Source organism: Procambarus clarkii, unplaced genomic scaffold (genome assembly GCF_040958095.1).
Source record: "Procambarus clarkii isolate CNS0578487 unplaced genomic scaffold, FALCON_Pclarkii_2.0 HiC_scaffold_107, whole genome shotgun sequence".
NCBI classification, from domain to species: domain Eukaryota; kingdom Metazoa; phylum Arthropoda; class Malacostraca; order Decapoda; family Cambaridae; genus Procambarus; species Procambarus clarkii.
This window is the reverse complement of record NW_027189140.1, coordinates 1,689,376-1,710,086: the sequence shown is the minus strand read 5'-3', so window position 1 is coordinate 1,710,086 and position 20,711 is coordinate 1,689,376. Positions and strand designations below refer to the sequence as shown.

Here is a 20,711-nt window from a genome sequence, read left to right as displayed (position 1 = left end):
CTTCTTAAGATATGGGCACCACACAACAGCTGCATATTCTAGCTTTGGCCTAACAAAAGTCATGAACAATTTCTTTAGTATATCGCCATCCATGTATTTAAATGCAATTCTGAAGTTAGAAAGCATAGCATAGGCTCCTTGCACAATATTCTTTATGTGGTCCTCAGGTGATAGTTTTCTATCTAGAACCACTCCTAGATCTCTTTCTTTATCAGAATTCTTTAAAGATTTCTCACATAATATATAGGTTGTGTGGGGTCTATGTTCTCCTATTCCACATTCCATAACATGACATTTATTAACATTAAATTCCATTTGCCAAGTGGTGCTCCATATACTTATTTTGTCCAGGTCTTTTTGAAGGGCATGACAGTCATCTAAATTTCTTATCCTTCCTATTATCTTAGCATCATCAGCAAACATGTTCATATAATTCTGTATACTGTACCAACTGGTAGATCATTTATGTACACAATAAACATCACTGGTGCAAGAACTGAACCCTGTGGTACTCCACTTGTGACATTTCTCCATTCTGATACATTGCCTCTGATTACTGCCCTCATTTTTCTATCAGTCAGAAAATTTTTCATCCATGATAGAAGCTTACCTGTCACCCCTCCAATATTTTCCAGTTTCCAGAACAACCTCTTATGTGGAACTCTGTCGAAAGCCTTTTTTAGGTCCAGATAGATGCAGTCAACCCAACCATCTCTTTCCTGTAATATCTCTGTGGCTCGATCATAGAAACTGAGTAAATTCGATACACAGGATCTTCCAGATCGAAAACCATATTGTCTGTCTGATATTATATCATTTCTCTCTAGGTGTTCTACCCATTTAGTTTTGATTAGTTTTTCCAATACTTTCACTATTACACTTGTCAATGATACAGGTCTATAATTGAGGGGGTCTTCCCTGCTGCCACTTTTGTAGATTGGAACTATGTTAGCCTGTTTCCACCCGTCTGCTACGATTCCTGTACACAGGGATGCCTGAAAGATCAGGTGAAGTGGAATGCTGAGCTCAGATGCACATTCTCTCAGAACCCATGGTGAAACGCCATCTGGGCCAGCTGCTTTGTTCTTACCGAGCTCCTTGAGCATTTTTTCCACTTCGTCTCTAGACACCTCTATGTGTTCTATGTTGTTCTCTGGAATTCTTATTGTATCTGGTTCCCTAAAGATTTCAATTTGTACAAACACACTTTGGAACTTTTCGTTTAGTGTTTCACACATTTCCTTTTCATCTTCCGTGAATCTATTTCCCATTTTCAACCTCTGAATATTATCCTTTACCTGCAATTTGTTGTTTATGAATTTATAGAATAGACCTGGTTCTGTTTTACATTTGTCCGCAATCCCTTTTTCAAAATTTCTTTCTGCCTCTCTCCTCACTGCTGTGTAGTTGTTTCTCGCATCTTTGTATCGCTGGTATGTTTGGGGGTTCGGCCTCTTCCTGTATTGATTCCATTTTTGTGTCTTTCGGTCTCTAGCCCTCTCGCAATTTCTATTGAACCAATCCTGTTTCCTAGTTCTGCATCTCTGTTTTGGTATAAATTTTTTTGTGCCTTTATCATATATTTCACAAAACTTGCCATACATCTCATTCACTTCCTTGCCTAGCATCAAGTCTGTCCAATTATACTCACTAAAAAAATTTCTAAGGTCACCATAATGTCCTCTCCTGAAGTCTGGTTTTTCAACTGCTTCAACCTCCTTATATTCTTCCAGCTTATAACGCATTGCATACTTTATTCCCAAAAAGACATGGTCACTTTTACCCAAGGGAGGAAGGTACTGAATGTCAAATATCTCTTCCTCCTTCCTGGTAAATATCAAATCTAGCATGGAGGGAACGTCCCCTTCCCTCATCCTCGTAGCTTGTTTAACATGTTGATACAAGAATGTTTCCAGGATGAGGTCTACAAATTTACAGGTCCAAAAATCTTCTGTTTTAGCTTCATATGCTTCCCAGTCTATGGATTTCAAGTTGAAGGCACCGACTATCAACAGTCGTGATCTATCGTTATCTGCTCTCGCTATAATCTCTCGCATTATTGTTATAAGACCTTCACGTTTACTATCTAGCTCCTCCTTTGACCATGTGCTGCTTGGCGGTGGACTATATGCATTTATCATCATTAGTTTATCATCCTCATAGCAGATCTCTAGTGCTATTATGTCAACTTCTTGTGTGGTGATTGTTTTGTTCGTTTGCAGCCGTCTCCTTCTTTTCTGGCGAAGAATGAGACTGCTGCGTTTCGGAGGGGTCCATGGGTGGTTGATGCCTGGTTGGTCAGGCCGGGGGTGCATCATGTTTTGTGTCCGGTTGCGGTGCTTCGCCGTTATTTGCGCGCCACGGCTTCTGTGTCCGGGGACGCGCTGTGGGTTGATCCGGTTTCCCTTCTTCCCTGTTCGCGGGTTCGGGTCTCCCAGGTCGTCCGCAGGGTTATTAAGTCCAACCAGCCTGCGGTCTATCCCGTGCCCATGACGTTCGTAAGTTCGCGGCTCTTGCTGCCGTCTTTGGGAATATGTCTTGGTCTGATATTCGGGCGCGGGGATTTTGGCGGTCGAACAGGATCCTGGCTGCTCGTTACCTTGTGAATGTCCCTGGGCCCCGTCGTGCCTGTGTTGCTTTGGGTCGGCGGTTGTAGCCAATTGTCTCGGCTTCGAGTTCAGGAGTGAGCGACGACCGCCTCCCTGGTAGTCCCTCTTTTTCCGTCTGTGGGTAGTTAGCTCCGGGGAGTCGACGGGCTCCCCCCCAGAAAACCAGCGTTGAATGTAATGAAACGCCATTTTCTGGGTGAGTCCTGTAGGCTCCCCAGCATCCCTCCCTCCCTCCGGTCGGCGGTTTTTCGGGTTTTTGACATCCAGCCTCAAGAACTGAGGTGTGGGTAGCCGGCGTGGGGGGTCTGGGGCTCCCCCTTCCCCCTCCCGGGAGGGGGGAGCTGCGCAGACAGCGGCGCGGCGGTGTGTGACGTCACACTAGTTTGCTTGTTTTCGGTTGGGGAGTTCTATCCACTAGTTCAACTTTTGGTAGCAATTTTAACCAGAATAGGGGGTTTGTTTTAAGGCGCTTACCTTTCTGGGTGCCTGTTCCGGTCGATGGCAGACATAGAATGCTTCCAACCACAGGGCTTCTATAGGCCATTGCTCCCCTTGCCTCTGAGGGGGCCCGGTTCTGGCCGTGTCCCCGGTAGGCCTAAGAACTCCATACACATGACTGATGCCAAAGTCTGACATTAGCATATCAGCCTGGGATAGCTCCGGGGAGCCTCCGGGACTCACCCAGAAAATGGCGTTTCATTACATTCAAAGCTGGTTTTTTTTTTTATCAATTGCTTCATTCATATATTTCTCTTGACCACAGGTATACTCAAAGCTGTCTCAACATATTATGGGCTATTAGAATGTCTTGCTCAAGAGGAACCCATGAATTTCTTATCCACCTTAGAGCCCAATGTTTTTGATTTTGTCCAAAAATCTATATATGAAGGACTCGCAGCTTTCGGTAAGTTATTTATGCTCAGGTTTTTTACTTCATCTTCTTTGATACATCTAATGGGGTAGACATAACCATATCTTTAGCGAGGATGGTGGATGGTCATTTAATCATTTCAGAAATAGATGGCAAAATCTTTAGCTGCCATCAAAATCAAAATCAAAATCTGCTATGTGCACATGTGGAAATTGAACTGTTATGCATAAGCAGTTGTAAGTTTTTGAAATAGTGGTGAGTTTACTGAGAATAAGGCTTTTTGAGGAAGATAAGGGATTGTGTGATTGACAAAGTAGATTTAGAGTGTTCAAGTTCAAGAAAGTTTATTGAGATAATTAAATACATCCCAAAAGTATGAAGTAGTTTAAGCTATTTTTACCCTTAATTTGAATATGGGCTGCATGGGAAGAACTGGAAACTTTGGCTGAATCGACTCGCCCAAATCATAGTGCAGTTGACCATTGCCTTAATCTTTTTAATGACACTGTGATGCCTAACTATAGACAAAAATTGAAATGTATGGAAAAACAAATCTCTATGGAAAGGTTTGTAATGAAACAAACAAGCAGTGAACCACAACCAGGTCCTAGTGGTATGCCTGCAAAATGTAGGAGAGAGAGAGTACCTCAGAGAAGTCACCACTGCCTGATGTTATATGGAAGGGGACTACCCTTCCAAAAACTAAGACCTCTCCTCCTCCCCCCCCCACCATCTTTCATACGCCAACAAAAGTCCTCAATAAGGTTAGATAAACATACTGTATTGTAGCTAGAGAAAAGTGTTGTATTTGGTATAAATGTATTTTTAAAGTTAATATTTTTTTGGAGGTGTGGAACGGATTAATTTAATTTACATTATTTCTTATAGGGAAATTCGTTTCGACTTACGAACTGTCTTTGGGAACGGATTAAATTCGTAAGTCGAAGCCCCACTGTAGATTAGTAACAGAATTTAGAGGGCTCAACTATGAGGACAGGTAGAAAGAACTCACCCTCAGAACCTTAGAGGAGAGAAGAAAAAGAGGGAATATCATCACTACATACAAGAGTCTGAGGGGAACAGACAAAGTGGGCAAAGGAAGCCTATATAAATTAAAAAGGATGTAGGACAAGGGAGACATCAGTGGGAGCTGGACACGCAACTGAGTTGAGAGATGTTGAGAAGTCCTGGTTTCCTGTATGGGTGGTCGGCATGTGGAATGCATTAAAGGAAGAGGTTGCTGAAGCCTATTCCACATGCAACTTTATGAACAAGTAAAAAAAAAGTTAATGTTGAGAGAGATACTTAATATGTCAGGTATAAATGCCTAGATTATGAAGCATAAAGCACTAGATCTCACTCCCCATAGTCACAGATAGGTTACGATTTTGCCACTTTAGATTACACATTACGATATGATAGTTTACACAGATTGTATGCCTTTTGCCATTTTAGCACTCATAATGTCCTTTTCTTAACAAGTATTGTGGATATCGTTGACATAGATTTGTTGTACTGCCTAGCTAGTTCACCAACCCGCACACCATCTTCATGTTTACGAATGATCCTTTGTTTTTCCTCCATGGTCATCCTCACATGTGTTTTCTTATATTGAACCTTATGACTGACTTTCTTAAGACCCATTGCTATATATAATAATTAGTTTCATGTTCAAAAAACCAAAAAGCACCAAAGTAATAGAATTCCTTACAAGCGCAATCGTCACTAAGCGGGCAGTTTTGGTAAACTGAGGCAGGTCAGCCCGTGCCACCAGGAACCATGCGCTCGGTCGACCCGAATGTGTATCAACGAAGATCATTTGTCGACGACTCGGTCGTAAGTTGAGTCACATTTTCCGACAAAATTTGTGTGGGCATGCCTTCTGGACCCAGATTGGTCTCGCCATCTATCTTCTGACACACAACCACCAATCTTTGACCTGATATTGAAGTCATGGTCACCTTTGATTACAAAGGACAAACATCATTAGCTAGATTAGAATTCATTGTTTATGTTAATTAATTTATGACAGTGCCTCATGGGGTCTCAGGTGCTGTCATTTGTCAACAGTATAAGGAAGTCCACTTTCATTAATCCTTTAAAATTAATTGCTGTGCTTCTTGCTGTTTGGAAAATATCTAATTATATCTAATATCAGTATCACATACTGAGAGAACAATTGTGTGACCATCAGTTCTCAGGCCTAACTTAGCGTTTGAAAAGATTATTATTCTTACCTGTTTTAAATACACATGTATTCATTTAAGTTTTGAAAAAGCAAGTAGATATCAAGCCATCATTTACAACCATAATTAATGATTATTTCTGGTGGGAGAGTCTGTTGTACCCCTGAAAATTGTCAAATGCAATTGAATGCTGACAGTTGTAGGCTTCAACTCGTAGGAAAAATAAACAGAAGTACCATAATTTTCCGTATAGCAATTAAGCAATAATGAAACTCTGAAATCATATTGTTAAAATAAATCTGAAAAGTTATTAATATCATGGATCTAAAACAGAAAGGGCAGAAGAATCGGTAATAAATGCTCTAAAATTTACTCTTCATCTTGCCCTTGTTAGACCCACTTTCATTGTGGGGAACAATTTGAACACGTTACTAGGGAGTGAGTTTAAATTGCCAGACAAGGTCTACTCCGCCCGAGCTGTCAGACGGCAGTTGCCACAAATATATTATTACCCTAATTATTTCAATGTCTCTGATAGATTTTTTCTTATTTTTTTTGTAGTAATAGTATTCCATACAGTGAATTGTGATATATTTATACAATAAAATGTGTGAACCATCGCTGTACTCAAAATTATGGTGTGCATATTAGTGATTCAATTATTATGTTCATAAAACAATATACAAATAGTTTTGCTGTTGTTACACTATATACACAGGTTATATATAAGTATCTGCATGTTTTGTACACCATAACGAACTACTAAGTTGGTCTTGTGAGTCAGAAAGCAACGTGGAGTGACTGCCACGCACCTTCGAGCCACTCGCTGCCACTCCCTCCCTCAACACCACCTCACTCGCCCTCAATCTCCTCCCACAATACTGTTTTTGCATTTATTCACTATACACAGACGTTATATATACGTATTTACATGTTTTGTTCACCATAACTGTACATCTAAGCTTGTATGGCGAGTAAAGGCACAAAGACATAGCTACTCACACAGTCAGCTGATCAGCGGCTGCCCTCAAGGCCAGACTCACTAATATTTCTCCTCCAACAATATTGTTTGTGGTGTTATTTGCTATATACACACATTATATATAAATATCTACCTGTTTTATTCACCATACCTGAACAAATAAGCTGGTATGGTGCCCAAAGACCATAGTGGCCATCAGTAAACACCATGCCAAGACGTGCAGACGATGCTCCTCCCTCACCAAAATGGCGGCTCCCAACCTACTCCTCTCGCTGTTATCTCACACTATACACACATTATATATAAGTATCTACATTTGTGTTCACCATAGCGAACCACTAAGCTGGTATGGTGAGTGCAGTCAATAAAAGGTGGCCACACACAGTCAGAAGACGACGCCACAACCCTCCCTCCCACAAGCTTACTCCTCCCTCTATGGAGCACAGTGCTAAATATCACCACAATCCTACTATTATCAGAATCCTGGTCAGTTTTATCACAGTCAGGGGGCTTCAGTAATACTCTCACTGCTAAATAATAGCAGTATCATATATATTATGTCATTTGTAGGCGATGCTGTGGTCACAAGCTGAACAGCGGTGCTGTGAGCTCGTGTTGCGTGCGCCACCTTGGTGGCTTGCTCAATACTGACCTGTAACACCCAAGAATGTTGGCCTGGATTTTTTTCCTAGGTGGCATCTGGCAACTATCGGTCGTGGCTGTACTATAGCTGCCCCTATCCCAGGCGGGGCGTTTAAATTATGGCGCTAGACACGAAATCATATATATATGATGTGCGTGGTTTCGGTTTTGTCACTGATATCATATATATATGATTTGCGCGGTTTAAGGGTTAAAGTTCTTTCTGAGATTAGGTTATGGCTAGTGAGCTATATGACATATTAACTCTTGTGTTTGCATTTTCTGTATTTCTTTATTTTTAACTGCTATATATTTGAATTTATATACAACAGTTATTCAGTTTACTCTGACTTTTTAACCTAATTTATGGCATTTCTTAGGTGGCACATATTCCAGTAGTTTGGATATGGCTGGTACTTCAGTGCTAATCATACCCATACCAGAGGGCAATATGTACACCTATGCTCTTAATATGCATATACAGTGTTTGATGCCTGATTGTATTTATGATTCAGATGAACAAGGCTCTGTTCTCCATATGGACAGTTATGACGTTTCAACTTGTGGAGCCTCTACCACAACCTGTGGCAGTACCATTACCGGTAAGTATATAAAAATTGGCACTACTGTATAGAGTTTGGCTCTGCCCATTTTTTTTTGTTGTCATTGCTTGTAAACAAAATTCATTTAATAATATTTTGTGTAATTGTCTGGATTGTCTTATTTTGGGTAAGTTAAATTATAACCATATAATTGAGATTGTCAGTATTTTTTGTCACTGAAATATTTTCTATATTGTCTTTTGCAGTACTTCCAGAGACGGACTCGCATGGTGAAAAGGGTGAGTTTCTTACATTTAATGAACTTTGTTTGTTTCTAAATCTTTATCCCTATACCGAAATAGGGATTTCCAAATAAAGAAATGCCTAATGCAGACATTTTACAAATTTGTTGTTGTATTACCGAATTACCTTGTTTGCCTCTGGATAGGAGGTAGTTTTCGTCACTGGTAGGGGTGCAAGGTACTGAACAGCTAGTTATCACCTATTATAGAGGCCGGCTCTGTTCAGCCTGGGTACGTTGTCCTCTTGTAGGGTTTTTCTTTAGTTTTTGTTTTCCTGCCTGGTGGGGGAGGGGGATCTGCCTTTGGTTCCTCCCCTATCAATATTACATATGTGTCTTTGGTGGTATCCCCCTGCCAGGCCCTCGTGAGTGGACACATCCCAGGGCTTCAGCTTTTAGAAGTTTGATTGGTAGTTTTGGGCGCCGGTTCGCAGTACCCAACCTGGGCTTTCCTTAGCGTGCTACCAAAGCTAAGGGCCTTGGGAAACTTCGCTGGGGTTCTGTGTTCTGATGGATGTGACCCTTGAGTCCCTTGGTTGCTCTCTTCCCCATGTCTCAGGGTGACACTCACTGGTTGTGCCTCCGCCATGCTGCCTGTAGGGTCAGTCATTCTTTGACCCGAAGTCGTGCGGCATTTGTTGTTTGTACGTGCTCCATGTCCCCCCTCGTTACTGGTTGTGGTATGAGGTACAGGCCGCGGCTGCGTTGCATGCTAAGGTCAAGTTGCTGCAATGTGATGGGTGATTGCTTTCCCGGATGCCCCAAGACTGCCCCGCTATTGTTTTGTCTGCCCCTTCTTATTTTTTCCTTTCTGTTATGTGTCCGGTTCCTTCCCCCCCTGCTTACAGCTCCAAACTGTCTGAGGGTTTCAGAGGCAGGGCAGGGTCTGGTTGGTGTTGAGTCTCGGGGGATGCCCCTTCTGGAGAGGCGACGGAGGCATTCAAGCCTGTTCCTCCAGCCGATGCGGAAGGGTCTGAACAGTGGGGCTTCTTCCTTAGTGTTTTTCTGGCTGCCCCGGCTTCTTCTTGTGAGGCCGGGGCTTTGGGGGGAAAGCTCGACCCTGGGTCCTGCTGTGGGAATTCCAGGGGCGGGGAAGGGGCTGCCTTGGAGATCTTGGGCACCGTTGGACCCCGCCTGGGTGTTTGGGCCCTCTGCGCGGAGCTTACTGTTACGTGAGGTGGGGATTTTCTTTTTCCCACCTTGTATGAGTTGGATTGTTGTCAGCCCCCTCCCTGGATTTGGTTCAGTGTCCCTTCGGGCCCATCGGTCTTGTCCTTCCAGAGATTTAACCCTTAAATGGCGCATGGCTATATACCATTTAACACCCACAGGCGCATACAAAAAAAAAAAAAAATTCTTCCTAACCTGTTAATTTGTGTTCACTGATCATGGGAAAAATAATAAAAAAATCGTAAGTGGCATATATTGCCTGCTATAGGGCGGGAAAGTCTGGCGAAAAACAGGCGCTGACTCAGCGTGCGTCCCAGGCGGTCTGTTGCTTGCCAGCTGTCAGGCTGGAGTTGCCACAAAGAGATAATTACCTAATTATTTCAATGTCTCTGATTGATTTTTCATAGTTTTTTTGTGTAATATTATTCAATACAGTAGTGTGTAGTGTGATATATTTATATAATAAAATGAGTGAATCATCGCTGTACTCAAAAAATGGTTTGCATATTGTTGATTCAATTATGTTCATCAAACAGTGAACAAATACTTTGTCGGTTATTACAAGATATACACAGGTTATATATAAGTATCTGCATGTTTTGTTCACCATAACGAACCACAAAGTTGCTATTATGAGTCAAAAAGTAACGAGGAGTGACTGTCATGTACCAGCCAGCCTCAACACCTCACTCGCCCACATTCTCCTCCCACAATACTGTTTTTGCTTTTATTCACTATATAAAGACGCTATATATAAGTATCTACATTCGTGTTCACCATAACGAAACACTAAGTTGGTATGCTGAGTGGCAGTGGCAGCAGTGGCAGCCCGCCACTGGCTGCCACTCCCTCCCTCCCTCACCTCACCTGACTTGCCACCATTCTCCACCCACCATACTGTTTTTGCTTTTATATACAGATGTTATATATAAGTATTTGCATGTTTTGTTCACCATAACTGTACATCTAAGCTTGTATGGTGAGTAAAGGCACAAAGACCTTTACCTGCCCGAAACGCTGCGCGTGCTAGTGGCTATACAAGACTGTAATTACCATATTTGTATCATCACATTCCTTATGTACATTCTTGTATATGCATAAATAAATAAGACGTAGGACTTCACACAGTCAGCTGATGGCTGCCGCCCTCAAGGCCAGACGCACTAATATTTCTCCTCCAACAGTACTGTTTGTGGTGTTATTACGCTATATACACACATTATATATAAATATCTACCTGTTTTATTCACCATACTTGTACAAGTAAACTGGTATGGTGCCCAAAGACTATCGTGGTAACCAGTAAACAACATGATAAATCGTGCAGACGACGCTACCGCCCTCACCCGGTCCGTCTAATTACCACAAGCTACACAAGCTTCACTAAGCTTCCTGGCAATACGTTAGTAATGAATAAATATGATATATTTACTCATTATAATGTTGGTGCTGAATGTACAACACGAAAAAACATAATTTTAATCTGAAAAAGTATCTTTTTATAAAGAAATTAGGCGAAAATAAAAAGCTGGTGACGCCAAATCAAGTCGACGATCCAAGCGTCGGTTAGGTTAGGTTTGGTTTGGTTTGGTTTGGTTTGGTTAAGTTAAGTTAGGTTAGGTTAGGATAGGATAGGTTAGGTTAGGATAGGTTAGGTTAGGTTAGGATAGGTTAGGTTAGGTTAGGTCAGGTCAGGTCAGCCTAACCTAACATATCATATTTATTCATTACTAACATATTGCCAGGAAGCTTTCTGAAGCTTGTGTAGCTTGTGGTAGCTTGTGGTAATTAGACAGACCCCCCTCATCAAAATGGCGGCTCCCAACCTACTCCTCTTGCTGTTTATACCCTCTATACACACGTTATATATAAGTATCTACATTTGTGTTCACCATAGCGAACCACTAAGCTGGTATGGTGAGTGCAGTCAATAAAAGGTGGCCACACACAGTCAGAAGACAAAGCCACCACCCTCCCCTCCCACAGCATTACTCCTCCCTCCATGGAGCACAGTGCTAAATATCACCACAATCCTGCTATTATCAGAACCCTAGTCAATTTTATCAGTCAGGGGTCTTCTGTAATAATATCGCTACATAATAGCATGAACAAGTATATTATGTCATTTTTAGGCGATGCTGTGGTGACAAGCTGAACAGCCATGCTGTGAGCTCATGCTGTGTGCGTAAGGCTTGGTAGCTCACTCAATATTGAGGCGCCTAACACCCGGGAATTTGGCCCACGATTTAAAAAAAAAATGGCGTGTGTTTACAAGAGCCCTGATGAAGGGGTGGTGAACCCCGTGTATCCGCGGGCCGTTTAAATCTTGTGTAGTACTCCAAAGCATCACATGATGCGATGCGCAATTTACTGCATGTCGGTCAAAGCATCATATGATGCGATGCGCAATTTAAGGGTTAAAAAAAATGAATATGCAAGTAAAGCCCAGAAACCCCAGACATACCCAAGCAGGACATGTAGAGCTTTACCTCTCTTCCACACACTGGTATACAGTGGTATACACTGGTATACAGAATTATATGAACATGTTTGCTGATGATGCTAAGATAATAGGAAGGATAAGAAATTTAGATGACTGTCATGCCCTTCAAGAAGACCTGGACAAAATAAGTATATGGAGCACCACTTGGCAAATGGAATTTAATGTAAATAAATGTCATGTTATGGAATGTGGAATAGGAGAACATAGACCCCACACAACCTATATATTATGTGAGAAATCTTTAAAGAATTCTGATAAAGAAAGAGATCTAGGAGTGGTTCTAGATAGAAAACTATCACCTGAGGACCACATAAAGAATATTGTGCAAGGAGCTTATGCTATGCTTTCTAACTTCAGAATTGCATTTAAATACATGGATGGTGATATACTAAAGAAATTGTTCATGACTTTTGTTAGGCCAAAGCTAGAATATGCAGCTGTTGTGTGGTGCCCATATCTTAAGAAGCACATCAACAAACTGGAAAAGGTGCAAAGACATGCTACTAAGTGGCTCCCAGAACTGAAGGGCAAGAACTATGAGGAGAGGTTAGAAGCATTAAATATGCCAAAACTAGAAGACAGAAGAAAAAGAGGTGATATGATCACTACGTACAAAATAGTAACAGGAATTGATAAAATCGACAGGGAAGACTTCCCGAGACCTGGAACTTCAAGAACAAGAGGTCATAGATTTAAACTAGCTAAACACAGATGCCGAAGAAATATAAGAAAATTCACCTTCGCAAATAGAGTGGTAGACGGTTGGAACAAGTTAAGTGAGAAGGTGGTGGAGGCCAAGACCCTCAGTAGTTTCAAAGCGTTATATGACAAAGAGTGCTGGGAAGACGGGACACCACGAGCGTAGCTCTCATCCTGTAACTACACTTAGGTAATTACACTTAGGTAATTACACAGTAACTGATAAGTAAGCACAAGGACTCTGGGCCCACAGTTAAACATAACAGTTTTATTTTGTTTTGTCCAACATTCTGGTCCATTTTTTACCTTTCTTTGATCCCCAACTTCCTTCTGACTCTGAGAGAGGCAGATTTTGGTCCAGGTTCTCAGCACGTCAACATGAGTCTCAAAAGCATGACATGATCCTAAGACTTGTGACTCGAGCATTTAAGCACCTGGAGCTACTGAGGGATCCTTCCCCAGAAAACAAGTACTGAGTATGGTTGAACACTTTGGTCTAAAGGATGCGTATCTGTTAGAAGGACTTACAAAAACAAACTAAATGGAAATAATACATAGCTGTTGAATCATTTTCCTAGGGTTGCCTTACCATACACGGGATCTGTGAGTAAAAGATAAAGGTGAGACACTGTGAGTTTACATAAGATTCTTGAGAAATATATTCAAACAATGAGCCTTTTAATTTATGACTATAAAAATGTAACATCAAACCCCTGAAATTCAAATGACAAGACTAGCACATATTAGGAAAGGAAAATATCACTTTCCTGCTTGAATTGATTAAACAGCAAATAATCATAGCACATTACCATAACTGCTTAAAAGTTATTTTTTGTTCCTCATTTTATGACATTTTAAACACATTAGAGGGTCACAGTGCATGTTGGAGGACATCCGAATATGAGTCAGCCAGATATGAGGTTTTCAGAATTTTTCTGAGGGAAGCCCCATTGGCTCGACAGAGCTATCCAGGCTGATGTGCTAATGTCAGACTTTTCGCATCAGTCATGTGTATGGAGTTCTATAGGCCTACCGGGAACCACGAGCCAGAACCTGGCACCCTCATAGAGGCACGAGGAGCAATGGCCTGAAGAAACCCTCGTGTCGCTGGAAGCATTCTATGTCTGCCATTGACTGGGATAGGCACTCGGAAAGGTAAGCGTCCCAAAACAAACCCCTATTCTGGCGAAAATTGCTACAAAAAGCTGATCAAGTGGATAGAACTCCCCAAACAGAAACGACCAAACGACCGTAACGTCACATGTTGCTGCGCCACATGTCTGCGCAGCTCCCCCCCTCTCCGGGAGCGAAAAGGGTGAGCCCCAGACTTCCCCGCACCGGCCATCCACACCTCAGTTCTGAGGCTGATGCTTTGGGCAGCAGTTGTGTGCTCTGGCGCCAGTGGTTGTTTCAGCACTGTGCCTTCTGTGTGGTGACTGTCTTTTAGGAGGTGTGCGAGCCAGGAGATATTCTTCAGTACTCAAGCTGCATGCGCCTAGGGCTCCCTTCCCTAGGTGCCCAGTATGTACTGCCCTTGGGGCTTGGGGCCACCTTCCACCAGTTCCTTTGGTTCTGCCTCTGCTAGGCTGTTTACTGTTTGTTTTTTTGACCGCCCTTTGTGTGCTGGGGTGTTTTGTCTCCCTTCTTTACCTTAGGGTAAGGGGCAGTTTGCACTGGTATGGGGCTCAGGGTACTGTGCAGCTTGCTTTCACCACTCATAGCAGCCGGCTCTGTTCCGCCTGGGTAAGCTGCCCTCTTGTGGGGGTTTTCTTTTTGTTTTCCTGCCTGGTGGTGGTGGCCTTCCTTGGTTGCCCCCTGGGTACGGTTCCTGGGTACTAATTTCTCTTCAGTGGTGCCCCCTGCTAGGTCCCCGTGAGTGTACACGCTCCGGGGGTTCAGCTCTTAGTGAGTCGTTTGGAAGATTTAGGTGCCGGTAAGCAGTACCATGCCTGGGCTTCCCTGAGCGTGAGTTCCATCTCAGGTCCCTGGGAATCCCCAATTGGGGCTCAGTGGTCCAATGGATGTGACCCCTGAGTCCTTCCTCGCTTTGTGCGAGTTCGAGGGTTGCTCTGTCCTCTTCTCTCAGGGTGACTCTCTTTGTTTTTGCCTCCGTCACACTGCCTGTTGGGTCGGTGACACCTTCGACCCAGAGTCCCGCAAGTTTTGTTGCTTGCTGGTGACTCAGTTTACCCAGTCTAATGATGATGTTCTTCGAGTACAGGCAGCGCAAGCATTGCATGTTAGGTTTAGGTTGTTGCAACGTGCTCGGTTGGTTGCACACCCGGAGGCCCCGAGGCTGCCCTGTTTTGCTTATAGGGACCCGGACTTTAGGGTGATGGTCGCTTCGGCCTCGGTTCAGTCCGCACCCCCCTCGTCCTTTACCTGCTGTGGTTTGGTCTTGTTCAAGTTTGGGTCTTCGTTTCCCTACTGGATCCGGTATGATGTTCCGGAGTTGTCCTGGCTGGTGGACTGTCCTGTTTTTGGTTTGGAGGCGTGGCATTCAACTGAAGGGCAACTGCATATTTTTTATGCAGTTGCATAATGGGAGATATATGGAGAAGCAGAATGGAGCAGGATGAGGTTCTGGAGTCATCCTGGCTTGCAGACTGTCCTGTTTTTGCTTTGAAGGCATGGCATACCTTCATTCATTCGCGCACGCTTGAGTGGCATGAGGCATTGACGGTGGTCCAGGTTTTCCTGGGGGCGAGTTTAAGCACCTCAACAAGTGCTTGTTTGCCCATGCCCTTCTTCGGGATGTGGCAGCTTCAAGTGCAGGTTCTCTCTCTTTTGGCTGAGCAGGTTGCTGAGGACTTGTGTGCTAGTGTCCTCCTGGCTTTGGCCTTGCGTTTCTTTTCCCTCCTGGAGCTGTCTGCTGACTGGCTTAAGGAGGATGTGGAGGCGCTTGGGGCCGTTCCTGAGTCTGGTGCCTTGGGCTCGGCGGCTCTCTAGTCGTCTGCCTTGTTGAAGTTGTTTGCGCCGATCCTGCGGAATGCGGTGTTGCTGTTTTATGCCTCCCGGCTCACATGTTGGCAGGCGGTGCTTGCTTCGTCCATGGAATCTGCCTGGGCCCTGGCTCTTAGGTTGTTTTCGCCCTTCTGCCCCTTGCTGTTTGCCGATTCTGCTGTGGCGCAGTATCTGCAAGCGACTTTGGCTAGTTGTCACCTCATGTATGATTTGTTGGTTCTCCGAGGGCCCCGGGGGGCAGGGGGGGCTCTTACAGGAGAGGTCGTGCTTGGGCTCAGGGTTCCGTTTGTTGGGGTAGACCACTGGTGCCAGTTTCGGAGCCGGCGCCCTTCAGAACCGTCTTCGCCTGGTCGGTGCGGTGTTCGCTCTGTGCGAAGCTCGAGTTCTCGAAAGGGGCAGTTTCTCTAGTTTCTGACAGCCTGTGGTGGCGTTAGGTGGCCACTCCTCCTTCGCGGGGCTTGGGGCTGACGAGAGCAGGCCTCTTCTCCAACGCTCTGTTAGGTCGTCATGGAGTGGGTTCGCTTGGACGTGGTCGAAACGACGACGTCTCTCAGATGGGTTTCCCATCTGTTTCCTATCCCGCAACGGGACTGTGCAGACCTGAGGTTTATTCTGGACTTGTCCCGTCTGAACCCCTGGGTTCATTGCCCCTCCTTTTGGATGACTACGCTGTCCCAGGTCCGGCTTCTGTTGGAGCCAGGCACATGGATGGTGTCCCTGGACTGCCGGAACGCATATTGGCACGTCCTAATTCATCTGGGATTCGGGGGACTGGCTTAGTTTTGTTGTGGGGCATCAGAGTTACCACTTTCGTTGTGTCTTGTTCAGGTTGAACCAGGCACCTCACGTTTTCACACGTCTCACATGGGTTGTGGTTGCCCGTCTGCATCTTTTCGGTGTTCGGGTGCTGGTCTGCCTCTACGACTGGCTGGTATGAGCTCCCAGCCGGTTCGCTTGTCTGCTCGCCAGGAATTTGGTTCTTTCCCAGCTCGTCGAGTTCGGGTTCATGGTGAGCTGGAGGAAGTCCCATCTGGTCCCCTCCCAGGTTCGGACTTGGCTGGGTCTTGTTTGGGGGATCTAGGACCGCTTCCTTGTCTCCCCCTCTGGAATCTCTGCTTCGCCTGAGGTTCCTCCTTTGCCATTTTCTAGGATGCTCCCGGGTCACCCGGTGGTTGCTCGGGAGTCTTTGCGGGAGCCTGAAACTTTGCAATGTTGGTCTACCCTCCGGGTTGGGTTTGGCTTCGTCGCTTGTTCTGGTTCCTTCTGGGACGTCCCTTCCACTTCTCTCGTGATTGCTGGGTTCAACCCCCGGGGTATTTGCATCAGTTGCAGCGTCGCCGGCTTCCTCTTTGGGTTTTTCACCGTTCAGTGCCTTGGCGCCTACCCCAGCCCTCGCTCGATGTGTTCACGGATGCGCCATCTCTCGGCTGGGGCTTTGTAACCAGTGCTCACCGGGCCGACCTGGGGCAGTTGGGTCCGTTCTCCCGTCGAGCCCACAGCACAGTGCGAGATTTTGTGGCGGTGTGATTTTCTCTTCGGAAGGTTCATGTCGCCCACAGATCAACGATCTGGCTCCATTCGGACTGCTCCTGGTGGTTCATTGTCTGAATCGAGGGGGTTCCTTGCGGTCCTTGGCTTTTTGGCGCTGGTCGCTTCGGGTGACTCCTCTGCTGAGTTCTCAGTGTTTGGCTCTCCTGGCAGTTCACGTTCAGGGAGTGTCCAGCGTCTTGGCGGGCGGCCTGTCTCGGTTTGTTCCCCTGTCCACAGAATAAATGGTCGACGCCGACTCGTTCAATTTGCTCTGCCAGACATTCGGGCGCCCGGAGGTGGACCTCTTCGAGTCGACGTGGTCGCGGCGCCTTCCGGTATATGTGGCGCCCTTCCCCAACAGCGAGGCCGTCGGGGTCGTTGTCTTTCAGAAGGACTAGTCGAGGTGGGGGTTCCTGTACCTCTTTTCCCGGTTCTGCTGTTGCTCCAGGTTCTGACTCGCTTGGAGACTTACCAGGGGAGAGTAGTCCTCTTAGCCCCATGGTGGCCGGCCCAGCCTCTGATTCAGGCGCTGCTTGTTCGGTGTCCAAACCCTGAGGTTTTCCCGCGGCTCCGCCTATTTCAGCAGATCGGTCCGCTACATCACTTGGCTGGTTCGATCTTCTCTTCGAGTCTTTGTGTATGGTATTTTTTACTCTGGTCTATCATCATCTCTATAGTGGTCAGGTGGCTTCCTTAATGGTGTCCCACCTGCAGGCTTCATCTCTGCAACAGTCTCTTGGCGGTCTTTCCGTTTCTTTCGCTTTGTAGGTGTACTTCGCTGTCTGTTAAGGTTGTCTTGACCTTTTTTTTTTTGGTTGTTCCAGGACCGTTGTCTTATACTGAATACTGTTACCTCCTATCGTGTGGAACTGGCGGAACCGCTGCAGCTTGCTTTCGGTATTGATGTTACTTCTACGCTGTTTCGCAAGCTGTCTCGTGCGTTGTTTTACCTACAGCCTGCTCATACACTTCATGACCTGTCTTGGTCGTTGAACAGGATGCTCTCTTTTCTCTCTTCTCCTCGGTTTGTAGTGGTCCCTTTGGTTCTGGACTGTTTCTTTAAGGCTCTTTTCTTGTTGGCATTGGCCTCTGGGGGTCGGGGAGCTTCATGCTCTCGGTTCATATGTTGTGTCCGGTTGCGGCTCTCCGCCGTTACCTGCCTGCCTTGACTGTGGTGGCTGGGGATGTGCTTTGGGTTGATTCGGTTTCCCTCGTTCCCTGTTCCAAGGCTCGGGTCTCCCAGGTCGTCCGCAGGGTTATTAAGTCTAGACAGTCTGTGTTCTATCATTGTGCCCGTGACGTTCGGACGTTTGCAGCTTTGGCTGCCGTGTTTGGTAACATGTCTTGGGCTCATATTCCTTCTTGATACCTGCTTGATGGGGTTCTGGGAGTTCTTCTACTCCCCAAGCCCGGCCTGAGGCCAGGCTCGACTTGTGAGAGTTTGGTCCACCAGGCTGTTGCTTGGAGCGGCCCTCAGGCCCACATACCCACCACAGCCCGGCTGATCCGAAACTTCTCTTAGAAAACAGTCCAGTTTTCTCTTGAAGATGTCCACGGTTGTTCCGGCAATATTTCTTATAGTCGCTGGGAGGACGTTGAACAACCGCGGACCTCTGATGTTTATACAGTGTTCTCTGATTGTGCCTATGGCACCTCTGCTCTTCACTGGTTCAATCTGGCATTTTCTTCCATATTGTTCACTCCAGTATGTTGTTATTTTACTGTGTAATATTCGGGCGCAGGGATTTTGGAGATTCCACAGGGTCCTGGCCACCAGTTATTTGGTAAGTGTTTCTGCTCCGTGGCATTCTTGTGTTGCTTTGGGTCACAGATTGCAGCTTGTTAACTCGACTTCGCGTTGAGTAGTTTGTGGTTGCTGCCTCCCGGGTCAGTCCCTCTCTTTTCCTTCTCTTTGGGTATGAAGCTCCAGGTAGCCGTAGGGGCTTCCCTCAGAAAACCAGCGTTGACTGTAATGAAACGCCATTTTCTAGGTGAGCCCCGGAAGCTCCCTGGCAACCCTCCCTCCCACCGGTCGGCGTTTTTTTCACGTTGGTTGAAGCTTAGCTTCCGAACTGTAGTGCTATGAAGCCGACGTGATGAGGTCTGGGGCCCCCCTCTCCCCATCTCGGTGACAGGAGGGCTGCACGGACAAGTGGCACAGCAGTAGTATATTACGTTTGCTTGTTTCCTTGGGATTGAAGGGAGTTCTATCTCTCTGTTTGGTTTTTGTTGTTAGTTTCTTACCATGTGGGGTTTGTTTTGTTATGCCTACCTTTTCGGGTGGGTGCCTAACCCCGGTTGATGGCAGATATGGAAAACCTCCAACCACAGGGGTTTTTCCAGGACTATTGCTCCCTGAAACATCTCTGAAGGGGCCAGGTTCTGGCTCATGGTCCCTGGTAGGTCTGAACTCCATAGCTAATATCCCGGTCTAATATAAAATACATTAGCCCGATAAGCTCCAAGAAGCTGGAAGAACATCCAGCCTAAGAACTGTCGGTTGGACCGCCAACACGAGGGTCTGGGGTTCCCCCTTTCCTCTACAGGGGAGGGGGGGGGGGGGTTGAGCAGACCACAGTGCGGCGATGTGATGACATTATGCTTGTTGCTAGTTTCAGTTGAGGAGTTCTTTCCACTCGTTCGGCTTTTGATAGCAATTTTTTCACCAGAATAGGGGTTTGTTTCGGGGTGCCTACCTTTCTGGGTGCCTGACCCAGTCTGTCGCAGACACAGAATACAAATATAAATACAAATACAAATACAAATATTTATTCAGGTAAAGTACATACATACAAGGTAAGATACAAAAGTTGATGGATTTATAGATAGAGCTAGTACATACAATGCCTAAAGCCACTATTACGCAAAGCATTTCGGGCAGGAAGAACACTAAGACTAAAACTTAATACTAATTGAGATTAAAGTATAAATTATGTTGAGAAAAAATAAGAAAAAATGGAAAAAGGGGGGGGGAACATGGCAGAAATAGCAAAAATACAATTTGGTCAACAAACAGCATTGTTTAAAATAGAAGACATGGGTTGATATTTTGGGGGTGAGATAGGTTACATTGAGTTAATTAGGTAGTACTTAGTTTTTATCTTAAACTGGTTGGGAGAGGTACAGTCTTTAACATAATTGGGAAGGTTATTCCACATTCGAGGTCCCTTGATTTGTAAAGCATGCTTCCAATCACACGGGGGTTTCTATAGGCCATTGCTCCTTGTGCCTCTCTGAGGGGGCCAGGTTCTGGCTCGTGGTCCCCAGGTATATCATGAGATGATTTTGGGGCTTAGCGTCCCTGCGGCCCAGTCCTCGACCAGGCCTCTTTTTTCTTTTTGTTACACATCCCTAGGAAGCAGCCTGTAGCAGCTGTCTGACTCCCAGGTACCTATTTATTGCTAGGGAACAGGGCATCAGGATGAAAGACACTTTGCCCATTTGTTTCCACCACCACTGGGGATCGAACCTGGAACCTCAGGACTACAAATCTGAAGCTCTGTCTACTCAGCTGTCAGGCCACTCAGCTGTAGGCCTAGATCTCCATGCACTTGACTGATGCAAGGGAGCCGGTCGGCTGAGTGGACAGCACACTGGACTTGTGATCCTATGGTCCCGGGTTCGATCCCGGGCGCCGGCGAGAAACAATGGGCAGAGTTTTTTTTACCCTATGCCCCTGTTACCTAGCAGTAAAATAGGTACCTGGGTGTTA

General features: G+C 45.4%; 1 protein-coding gene across 1 annotated transcript in view; it reads left to right on the top strand.

Moving 5' to 3' along the window:
• The window catches only part of LOC123754465 (uncharacterized), a 142,797-nt gene that overhangs the window by 49,347 nt on the left and 72,739 nt on the right, over window positions 1-20,711 (top strand). Inside the window, exons 2-4 of the mRNA XM_069320243.1 lie at window positions 3,373-3,513; window positions 7,806-7,892; window positions 8,099-8,131. Coding sequence (XP_069176344.1) covers window positions 3,435-3,513; window positions 7,806-7,892; window positions 8,099-8,131 — 199 coding nt within the window. The 5' untranslated portion in view covers window positions 3,373-3,434. The remainder of the gene's footprint in view (window positions 1-3,372; window positions 3,514-7,805; window positions 7,893-8,098; window positions 8,132-20,711) is intronic.